Here is a 12,291-nt window from a genome sequence, read left to right as displayed (position 1 = left end):
AATAACACTTTATGTGAATCAACATGTACATAAAATATTATGTGAAAAGAAATATTATGTGAAGAGAAATATAAACATTAGGATAGTCAATAAGTAATTATGGAAGAATAAAAAAGAGAAAAAAATAAATGGTAAATTTTAAGAGTTAAAATAGTAAAAAGAAGGAGGAAGAAAAATTTAGATATTTGTTGGGTTATTTTTCTTGAATAGGATTGAGTTGAGTAAAAATGTAGTGGTTGTAATTTAAAAATATATGTAAAGACAAAATTAAAAAATAATTTGAATATTAAATTGATAGTTTTTTAAGAGAATTTTGAATAAATAAATAATATTAAAGACAATTATATAAAAATTAAAGAGATGAAATGCAAGTAAACAATAAAAAATCATTCTTTTAAAATTGAACTTATTTATTCATAAGTAAGTTATGCCACAAAAAAAAAAATAGATTATTATTCTTAAGGATATGTGAAGTATAAACATAATAATAAAGTTGTCATTTGAATATGTAAAGAACCTAAAATAAAAATAATTGTACACATAAATAAAAAAGTAATGTGATTTGTTATTTTAAATTAAAAAACATAACAAATTAAGTATTGAAAAAAAATTTCTTAGGTTTACACATTAAATTTAACTAATATATTTAAAAAAGTAATAAAAATATTAAAAAAAATAAATAACCTTAATAATTATTCTTAAAAACAACGAAATTTCTAACAAAACAAATGTTAATTCTAGTTGGTTTTTATTGGATAAATTAAGAGTTTAATATATTATGTAAACTTATTTCTTTTTTCTTTTTAATATATTTAAAAAAGGTAATAAAAATATTTTAAAAAAAAACTAAATAACCTTAATAATTATCGTTAAAAGACAACGAAATTTCTAACAAAACAAAAGTTGTTAATTCTAGTTGATTTTTATTGGATAAATTAACAGTTTAATATATCATGTAAACTTATTTCTTTTTTCTTTTTATCGAAAATAGAAAGATTCGAATCCGCGACCTCTTAGGTGAGTATGAGGAGACTATGTTATTTGAGCTATAACTCATTGGTCATGTAAACTTATTTCATTAATATATATAAAAAATATTGACAGAAAAACTAATCAATCTCACACAAATAAATATATAAGAGACCAAAAAACATATTTTTGATTGGGAACCTCGTTGTCTTTTAAAAAAATTGTTAGGCCATTTAGAATTTTTTTTCTCTACTTTGAATAATTATTTCACGATCCTTGCCACCGTTTCCTATGCATCAATACAAACAAGTAACAGAGGTTGGTTCTTCCTCCCTCGTCCTTTCGCTTCCCAATTCGCGCATTCATAACACAGATCTCAATCGTCCGAGCCAGAGCCTTCTCGGCTTTTTTATATAAATAAATATTCAAAAAACTTTAATTCCGAAAATACGCACCGAAGCAAATTGTTCCACAAATGCGCAGGACCAATTCTTGGGGGCCGCCTGCGAAATGGGATTGCACTTCAATTAATGGGTGGAGGCAATGAAATGGAGCTAACACTGGCAAGCATCACCATTTCGCGGCTGGCATCCACGAAATGCCTCATTCCAAGCCTGGCGCGCACGAAGTGGACCACCTCAAGGACAGCGGCAGCAAAATGCTCCATTGCGCAGGCAGCGGCCACGAATTGGAGATCTTCGTGCGTGGTGCCCACAAAGTGGGTGGTCAAAGCAGCAAGCAGCAGAACCCGTACCTCACATGCATTGATTGTATTGGGTGGCAGGGGACATTTGGGAAGGGAGTTAAGACAATTATAAAAGGGTGTTGAGGAGGGACCTCATGCTAGGTTGAAAGGAAAAAGAGGTGATAAAAAAAAAGTGTGGGTGGTAAAAGAAAGCTGGAAAGAGGTATTTGTGTGATGCTATGTTTGAAAAAAAAATTAACTTAACATGAGTGGGGGTGGGGTTAACGTGGAGGAGAACCTGAATCGGTTGGACGAACTTCACATAGCGGCACATCTGCTCCCTAAGGTTAGTTTACGTCGTTAAGCTAATTGATCTTGTTAGCAATGTCCTTGGAACTAATTTTTCAATATAAAAAATGTTATAGTATTTATAATTATTTTCTTTCTTGCTATATTATATTACAGCCCACACGTGTTCTTACTCTTCATGGCACACTCGTCGACGTTTTCATGTCAGATCCTGCAAATCTAAGCATGGAAATTAGGCGGCAGAGGCATGAGCCTTATTTGAGACCGTTAGGATTTTACCATGCCTCTTTGATAAAGCGCTTCGAGTATGACAATCCACTTATTAGCGCCTTTGTCGAATGATGGCGACCCGAGACACACATTTCACCTCCTTTGGGGTGAGTGTACCATAACCTTGGAGGATGTTGCAATGCAGTTAGGTCTACCTGTTGATGGTCAGCCTGTCAGTGGTACTTTGAGGTCATGGAGCAAGTTTCACCAAAGAGATATTTGGGAATGGTGTCATGAACATCTAGGTGAGGTTCTTGCCGGTCACGTAGGGACAACAAAATTCAACATCAAGTTGAAATGGCTCAGGAATCGTCCTCAGCAAATGCCGCTTGACTTAGAAGATAATGGTCTCACGCAGTATGCACGTTGTTACATACTTTACTTGTTGGGAGGCGTGCTTCTTCCGGACAAGGCCAACAACACGGTGCATGTTCGATATCTGCCGTTATTGGCTTATTATGATGCCATCCGTACCTACAGTTGGGGTAGCGCCGTGCTCTGTTGGTTATATCGTGCTATGTGCCTAGCAACAGATTACAATGTTGAGGTTCTGGCTGGGTGTCATACATTGCTTATGTCGTGGATATACTACAAATTATTTTTTTGGGCACCGAATGTCACGACACCATACAGCTTTCCTTTAGCCACGAGGTATGTTATGATTCTTCTCACTTTGTGACTTTTTTAGCTATCATTTGAGGTTGGAAATAGATTTATTTTAAAGTTGTTGTTGTCCACTAGGTGGGTGAGAAAAAAGGGACAAAATGACTATGCTGAGCAGCGCCTACTGAGGCACCGTCTGAGGTTGGACAATCTGCAGGTGGATGAGGTAGGTGGTGGTTGTTATTAATTTCTTTTTAATAAGTGCGTAAATACCTGTAGTGACGGGGTTCCTTTTCTGTGTAGTTTGTTTGGCAGCCGTACATGGACTCCCGAATTCTGTATAGAGTTCCTGCTAAATTTTTCGGCCACCCACATGGAGATTTTTATACGGCGGTTGTGCCTCTCATATTTTTCAGGTGGATTGAGGTCCTTAATGTTCACCGGGTGTTGCTTCAATTTGGGGGAAAGCAAGGACCTCCAAACCCTTCGATTAATATTGATACCTTCCATCGACAATCGGCCCGCAATGATGACGGATGGTGGCCGGTGCGACTATCCGCGTGGTTTGAAGTATGGGCTAACCGGCGCACTGAGGCATACCGGCTGTGGATTGATCATGCAGATACATTGCGTCCCAGCCAAAATTACTATAGGTGGTACTGCGACAGAACAAGGAGGTTTTTGTCTGCCCCTACAGCATTGCATGATCTGCGAGTTGACGTTGTCCCCGCAGGCGCGACATATATTGTTTTAGTTGCTTCCATTAAGTATTGTTTTACTTGCTTATCTTCATATGATGTACATAGGTAGTTTTAGTAATGATGGTTCCTCATTTTCTTACGGTTATTCAACAACAACAACAACAACAATGCGGTAAAATAAACAACAGACGCAAATAGCATTAAATAAAGCAAGAACAAACAGTTGACATTTTTCAGTACAATGAAGCTCAAATACTGCACTAACTTAGTACAATAAACGAAATTGGTGGCTTTTTAGGTGGCAAAAACATTCGGACAGTGTCGCCTTGTATGTCCTGGTTGCCTGCAAAGGCTGCACTGTTTACCTGGTCCCGGCTCAATCTCGTCCATCTCATTCTGAATCCTCGTAGACACCGGACGTCATTCCATTGTACGCCGTAAGAGGGGGTTGGGACGAACACGTTGTCCTTCATACGGGGGCCACATCTCCTCGTTCGGCATTGGCTGGAATTCCATTTCGTAGACCCGAAATACGTTCTCAACCCGGTAAACCACCTCGACATATTGTTGCCACTCCAGTCTCGCATATGCGCAAGCGGCCAGAGCATGAGCACAGGGGTAGTGTAACGCCTGGAAGTAACCACAGTCACACCTGCGACGCTCAAGGTAAACCCAAAATCGAGACTGCACCCCTACATCTGCTATCTCATCGACTATGAATATGGAAGTAGCTCTGTCGTACGACGTCACTAGCATCTGAGAAATTCCCTCACGGTTCGCTAATATCACTTTTTGCAGGAACTGCGAGAACACCTGACCGCATGCAATCTGCGCTTGTGCTTGTCGACCCTTGATGACGAATAACTCATTCAGGCGATGGTAGGTAGACTTGACAATTGCACAGACTGGTAGATTTCTAGTGCCCTTGAGGACGGAGTTGATACACTTAGAAAGATTGGTCGTCATGTGACCATATCGTCGCCCATCATCACGGTGCTGTAGCCATTTAGGTGGCTCTAACCCTCGGATCCAGGCCATCATCTGCGGAGATGTTATGGGATCCTCGCTACTGATTAATTCCAGATAGTACTGCGCCTGCTCTTGCGTCTTCGAATACGCGGCATTAACCAGGTGTCTTTTGGCTTCCTTACTCTTGAAACTGGTTGCAAAGTTGGAGGCAATATGTTGTACACAGTAAACATTGTGTTCCCATCCACACCCATCCCGCTCCAATGCAGCCTTTATTGCTGCATGCCTGTCAGAGATAAGCAAAACTCCTGGCTGAGTCGCTACATGCCTCCTCAGATTGGTAAGGAAGAAATACCATGAATCTGTATTCTCTCTTTCCACAATTGCGAAAGCGACGGGTAGAATGTTGTTATTTCCGTCCTGTGCTATGCCCATGAGAAGGGTGCCCGCGTACTTACCATACAGGTGTGTTCCGTCCACTGAGACCAGGGGCTTACAGTGCTTGAAAGCCTCAACACATGACGGGAACGACCAGAAAACCTGATGAAACATGACACTATCACGGTCTAGAGTGTTCCCGACATAGTACGGCCGCATTTGGAGGTCAACAATTGTCCCTGGTTCGAAAATGCTTACTTAGTCAAACATATAAAGGACTAAATGGACAATGAATAGCAAAGACCAATAAGAGTGCAATGCAAGTTATACCTGGGACAAAAGCTTGCAGCGCATTGAAGTATCTACGCAACTGGTCATACGAATCGTCCCAATCACCATAGATTCTGGCGATTGCCTTCTGCTTCGCGTGCCAAACCTTTTTGTACGACACCTTGTACCCATATGCTGACTCTACCGCTCCTTGCAACACCTTTACACAAATCGTCGCATCAGCAAGCACCATGGGGAATATATGTTGGCAGATGACATTGCTATCAAGTTGAGCGTGATCTTGAGACATCGAACTTGCCAAGCAACTATGAGGCCCTTGGTATTTTCGAATTTCCCAAAATCTAGAAGACCTTGTCTTTGCGACCCGTACCATCCAACGACATTGATCCCCAAACTGCTTGCATTGACACACATACCTACTTTGGTCTGACTCTACTACCTTGTATTCTGCACTCCTACGAATGTTGTAGTTTTTGACTGCCAGTATTGTTGTTTCCCTGTTGAGAAACTTCAACCAAATCTCGAGCTCCATCTCGCCTGACAAAGCGTAGCTGCTCGGTCTGTCTTCTGCGGTACTCGAATGCATTGCTTCAAGATTTAAAGACAGGTAGTGTGCTGGTGTTCTACAGGATACACCACCACCTCCCGATGCGACATGAGTTGGAGGAACAAAATTGCCATAAAGAGGCTGGGTTTCCGGAACGGCTTCTGCCTCATCACCGCTGAAATCTTCAATCTCATCTTCGTCAGACGTTTCTGCAATACCAGAAGTAGGATACCTATCGAACCCAACAAGGGTGGAAGGGGAGGGGCGTGCTTCACGAATATCTGCATTCTATTCCCGCGTTACAAACGCATTAAAGCTTGGACTACGGGCCCTACTGGTATCCCGACCCGGAACAAAATCAGCCGCTCCCAGATTTCTTACACCCTCCACATTATTGGAACTGGATGAGCTTCCACCAATATCTTGAAGATTCAGACAAAGCTCCAACGAATAAATGCTTCCTATGCTGCGATGATAAGAAAACATCATTGAAACATACTGATCAGATTTTATCTGCATTTTTTTATACGCAAATGAGTTGGCCATTGCAACTGACATCCTGTAAGTCAGCTTTGTGATTTCTTTTTTTCCAACCATTCCAGTATGCATCAGAATCTGATTCTTCAAATCTTGCAACGATGTCTGTGGCATAATTATTATCCAAAGTGGATCATCACAAATAAATGTAATAACTTCTGCCGAATGAAAAATTTCTCCATTAGGATATATAATCACATAAACGTTCTCAGAAGCCATATATACAGCAAACCAAACTCAATACCCACAATTTTTTGAGAGGAAGAAGGTTGTGACGTTGAGAGCAATTTTGGAGTTGGAGGAGAATGCAGATAAAATGGCTCCTTCCGTGAATGACCCACAAGCGTTTATATAGGCAAATTAAGATCCCACTTCGTTGGCAGTACACATGAAGTGCACCATCTCGCGTGTAGTACCTCTGTGTTGGAACCAATTCGTGGCCGCCTCCCCTGATATCGTCATTTCGTGGACGCCAGCCACTAAATGGCTGCGCTACCATTTTGTGGGCGCCGCTCAAGAGGTGGCCCCTGTTGCTGTCAGGCCCATTTCGCGGGCACCACACCTGGATTGACTTGGAACTCCATTTCGCAGGCGCCGGCCTTAAGTTAGCCATGCGCAATTGTGGAACAATTTGCTTCGGTGCTTATTTTCGGAATTAAAGTTTTTTGAATATTTATTTATATAAAAAAGCCAGGCTTCTCCCGTTCCCTGGTTCGAAAATGAATCCGAACACAGTAAAGTCCACTTTGTCAAATCTTGCCTTTGGAAACGTAATGGCTGCAGCCGCCCGTGATTATCAGAAGGTTCATTATCTAATTCTTCTCATTACATTTTTTCATTTTCATTTTCACTCAGTCGTTTCCATTCAATAGCTGTATGAGAGATCCTAGGGCATTTTCCTTGTCAACGAGATATCAAGTGTGAGAGGTGAAGGTCATAAATCCATTGCCTTAAGGTTTTAGGTGAAGATTTGGCATCCTAACCCTGTTTTAGTTAATGGCTTAATCCGTTGGTTGAAGTCGCCGTTGATGTTTCTAATACTAGTTATAATATTTTTACAGTGCTTTGGACATTTTTCCTTTGATTCTGTAGTTCAATATTTTTCTCTGAGACAGTTGTTTTAAGTTACCATAAATTATGTTAGGGACATTATGTGTCCACGCGCTGAAGCTTTTGTGACAGCATATACAGTATTAGGGCTTCTATGATTAAAAAGTCTAAAAGTTTGATCTTGTGCACCCAAAAGAAAGAATTTTAGCAATTTTACAAATAAAAGAGAGAGAAAATAAAAAAGCCTATACAAAAATCCACACAAACCTAAAAGAGGTTCTTGTGTAAAGAGGCGAGCCTGAGATAAATTATTCATGTATCTTCTTCTATCAGTTTAAGCTTTTGGAACAAGTGATTTCATGGCAGATTATTTGTTAGAATTGTGTGATTTGGTGGTTCTGAAATTAATGTCTTGCTGCAGTTCATCTCGCACATCCACCATACAGTATTTGACTGTTCTTTTTAATGCTTAAATTCTGCTATACACTTGAAATGTATTTTTATTTTCTTGCACATCAAATCGAACTAGGTGTCCATGGAATTGAACTGCCTTGTTTTTTCAATAATTTGAACCTTTGATGTTGTTGAAAACTTGAAACTGTTCTGCAATTATCTTTTTTCTTCTTTTCTTGTTAAGTTGTTCTTATGGCAAAATATTTAAGAACCTTACCATAGTTGATGATGAGCAGCTGATTAATCTGTATAGGCAACTCTTATAACCACAGTAACACATACATTCTGTTATGGCATTCATAGCACACACCTCACGCTCATAGCACAATAGGTGTTTCATGCTGATGTGATCTGACTAATATTATGCTTCCTGCAGGAATTGCTTGCACAAGAGAAGGCGCAGGCATCAAGTTCTTCTAACCAGGAGGTTGACCTTGATGATTTAATGGATGAATGATTTGTAAACTTCTCAACCTTGTCATATATGTTTATTCGTGTACACCTTAGAATAGATTTTCTCACGTGAAGTTTTCACATGACCTTGCCATGTTTTAGTTTGTACCTTCAATTAGATGCTGATGCAGTCCCTTGTTCATTCTTAATTAGTGTTGAAAATCTGTACGTGACAAGATCATGTGAATATTTGACATGAGAAAATCCATTCCCGATATTCTCCCTTACTAATTCAAATGGATATATCAGGATCCTGAGTTGGAAAAATTGCATGCAGATAGAATTGCAGCTCTAAAGGTATGAATATTTGTATTCCATATGTATCAGGATTCATGACAATGTTATTATTTATTAAATACCTCAGTACTAATTACTAGATTTGTCTTGTTAGAAAGAAGCAGAGAAACGGCAGGAATGGAAGAAGAAAGGTCATGGGGAGTACAGAGAGATAACTGAAGGGGATTTCTTAGCTGAAGTCACCGGAAGTGAGAAAGTGATTTGTCATTTCTACCATAAGGAGTTCTATCAGTGCAAGTATGTTTTCTGGGTTTAGACTTCAAGACATCTCTTGCCCCTTCACCCTTTCACCAAAGCACATAGATACGAAGTTCATCAAGCTTGATGCAGAGGTCAGCATTAACACTTACATTATTATTATTTGCAGTAGAGAAGATTTTATGTTTGACTGTTTTCTCATCATTAAGCCAATCTAATTGTGACATTAGTCTTATTACTTTGACATCACTGTTTTGCTCTTGGTAAAGAAATCGCGTAAAAGTGTTCTTTGTTGATAATGGAATTCAGCATGCACCATTCTTCGTCGCAAAACTGGCAATAAAGACTTTGCCTTGTGTCATACTGTTCAGGTGCGGCCTACATCTGTTACCTCATTTAATTGAGTGCTTTTAATATTCACAAAGCATATTGTGTGTTGCTGATTTCATAAAAATTGAAATACAAATAAATAAAAAATGACTATCAACAATCTTTACTCTGCAATAGACTTTTTACATTCCAAGTGCCTAAGACAATCATGGTTTTTCCTTAGTGACTAATTGTTAGTAGCTTTGTAGAAACAAAAAGGATGATGTTGTCAAACCAGTTTATACTTCATCTATTACTTATTATCTAGGGTTAAAAGATCGCTCAATCTTCAAATTGTTCCCTAAAAGATTAAATTAGTCATATTAGTCCTGAAAGATAAAACTTAAGTCAAATTGATCATTCCGTCAGTTAGGACGTGTCACATTAAGTGTCACATAGCATGATGACATAGTAGGTTAATGTTATCATTGTTACGTGTCACAATATGATTGGTTGACGTGTCAAGTCAGTGACACGTGACATGCCACGTGTCATCTAACATGTCATAAAGTTATTTAGAGTCAAATTAGTCTTTGAAAATACACACATAAGTCATCTTCATTTCTAAAATTTTAAAAATTGATCAAGCTAGTCCTCATATAAATCTCTTTTGTTTTTTTTCATAATATTAAATTTTTAATATTTTTTAATACTACTAATTTTAATATTATTTTCTAAACCTTAATAAACAAAATTCTCTTTGCATAAAATAATAGAAATATAGATTATTACAAAGTTATTTTGTCATTTATATTTTAAAATTTTATATTTTCAAAAATTTTTTTGTAATGAAATTTTTTTATTTAAATGCTTTTATCAAACTATTATTAATTATATACTTACAAATTTAATTTTTTTGAATTTCACTAAATAAATATAGTAGTTATTTTAAAATTTAAATCTTTTATTTTATTTTTAGAATTTAAAAATTTTTTATTTTTTAATTTATGTGGTAGAACTTAATAATTGAAAAAGCAGGCTTGTGCGTTCACTCGTTGAATCTTATTATGTAGTTCTTTTTTAATATCATTACTATTTAGTTATCATCATTTCTCTCTATCTTTTTAATTGTCAGATTTAAAAATAAAAAATTGTTAAAAAGAATTTTAAACTAAAATAAATATAGAAAGATAAAAATGGACAACTAGTGATAGATTGAACTAAATTTTGGGTGAGATCTAAAAGATTAAAATTTTAAAATACTACTATATTTATTTAGTGAGATCCAAAAGATTAAAACTTTTAGTATATAATTAATAATAGTCTGATAAAATTATTTATATAAAGAAATCTCACTACAAAAAAACTAGAATTTGAAAATGTAAAATCTGAAAATACAAATGAGAAAATAACTTTGTAATAGTTTGATTATTTTTATATTTTATCCGAAGGAAATTTTGTTATTAAGGTGTAAAAAATGAAATTAAAATTAGTAGGATTAACAAATATTAAAACTTTAATATTATAAAAAAAATAAGAGACGTTTATATAACGACAAATTTGATCAATTTTTAATATTTTTGGGACGGAAATGACTTACATATGTATTTTTAGGGATTGATTTGATTATAAATAAATTTATGACATGTCAGATAAGTCGTAGCATGCCACGTATCAATGACCTGACACGTCAACTGATCATCTTGTAACATGTGGCATTAACCTATCGTGTTATCGTGTCACGTGGCATTTAACATGACACGTCATTATCTAACCAACGGAAGCACCGGTTTGACTTACGTTTTATCTTTCAAGGGCTAATATGACTAATTTAATCTTTTAGCTTTTTAGGGACCAATTTGAAGAATAAATGATTGTTCAAGATGAATTTGACTATTAATCCTTATTATCTAATATCTATTATCTGTTACATATGTATAGGGGATTCTCGCATTTGTGTCAAAATCCAAAAATGATCTCTCTTTAACTTCCCATCTTTTTGTTAAGAAGTTATTTGATGATGTAACTCAACAAGACTTACACATGTGAATAACTTTTTATAGACTCAGTTTTCTCATTCATCTGTTAAATTAAGACATTTTATCATATAGATTAATTTTGCAAAAACATAAAACTTCATTTAATTTTGAAGTATAATATAGTTTTAAAAGTACAAGTAAATATCTACTTTAAGATAACTCATTTATTGATGTTCGAATTTCTCGAAATTTGATGAGTTTGATTATCAAAATAGTATGACATGATTCAATGGTTGAATTGATGAAATTTAGAATACATTAGTGTTTCAGCATTGTAAGTCAATAAGATTTAAATATGGTGTAAGTGGACCCATAGTATTTTAAAAATAACTGCCTATATGAACTAGCTAAAATAACTACCTTTTTTTTTTTTTTTAATACTAATTTTTACCATTTTCAACTAAATAATGATATCTTTTTTATCGACTGATATGCCTATCAGTCCACCTTTGTAATGTGTATAATAGTAATAATTATGGAATAGTCAAAATAGCAAGTACTTTATTCTTCTATTAAGAGGTCTTAGGTTCAAGTTTTATAAGAAATAATAAAATGTTATTTTATTAGTACATGAGAAGGCTATTCTATGGAAGAAATTGAGTACTAAATTCCCCCGAATCACCTTTATATATAGAAGATTAACAACTTAATATCTCAATATATTGGCTATGGTGTTTCTTTTTCTCAGGCAAGGCATTGCGGTGGATAGATTGATAGGATTTCAAGATTTGGGAGGGAGAGATGATTTTTCCACAAGAACACTGGAAGCTCTGCTCATAAAAAAAGGTAATGTTTGCATTGCATTCCTTTCACTTCTTATGGACTGGAAAGTTCTCTAACTGTTGGTTGACAGGCATAATTGATGAGAAGAAAGATGACGATGATGAAAATGATGGATATGATGAAAATACACGCAGAATGGTCAGATCATCGGTCGTTGCTGATTCAGATTCTGATTAAAATTAATCCATTAATGGGGTCATGAAAGTTTTAAAGTCAAGATTTTGCCTTGTTCATGTTTTATTTTTCATGATCTCTTGTATAACCAGTTTGAATTGCTTTAGGGCCAAACCAAGTTGAGAGATGTCCACCCAGTCAAAGTAGGATTGTTATTTGAAAGTTCCTTATTAAGCCATGAGTACAACATTTCATATACTAGAGTTTAATTTAAACTTTTAAAAGAGTTTTTCATGGTTACCCATTACCAATCTGATTCATGCGGTTAGATTTAAA

At 36.1% G+C, this 12,291-nt stretch overlaps 1 protein-coding gene and 1 pseudogene across 2 annotated transcripts; one reads left to right on the top strand and one right to left on the bottom strand.

The window, feature by feature from the left end:
- Window positions 1-3,957: 3,957 nt before the first annotated feature.
- Window positions 3,958-6,872, bottom strand: LOC107621328 (uncharacterized). The gene is made up of 4 exons (XM_016323358.1): window positions 6,676-6,872; window positions 6,104-6,188; window positions 5,215-6,010; window positions 3,958-5,123 (listed from the first exon to the last, which is right to left on the bottom strand). Exons 1-4 carry the CDS (start codon window positions 6,870-6,872, stop codon window positions 3,958-3,960), a joined length of 2,244 nt encoding a protein of 747 aa, XP_016178844.1.
- LOC107621981 (thioredoxin domain-containing protein PLP3B-like) lies at window positions 6,501-12,264 on the top strand (annotated as a pseudogene). Its single transcript, XR_015898298.1, has 7 exons — window positions 6,501-7,062; window positions 8,139-8,222; window positions 8,465-8,512; window positions 8,607-8,844; window positions 9,020-9,081; window positions 11,747-11,844; window positions 11,912-12,264. The product of XR_015898298.1 is annotated as a thioredoxin domain-containing protein PLP3B-like (transcript).
- Window positions 12,265-12,291: the final 27 nt, after the last annotated feature.

This window comes from Arachis ipaensis, chromosome B10 (genome assembly GCF_059453495.1).
Source record: "Arachis ipaensis isolate K30076 ecotype BB chromosome B10, ASM5945349v1, whole genome shotgun sequence".
Lineage (NCBI taxonomy): Eukaryota > Viridiplantae > Streptophyta > Magnoliopsida > Fabales > Fabaceae > Arachis > Arachis ipaensis.
The sequence above is the reverse complement of the archived record's forward strand: the minus strand, read 5'-3'. Positions and strand labels throughout refer to the sequence as shown.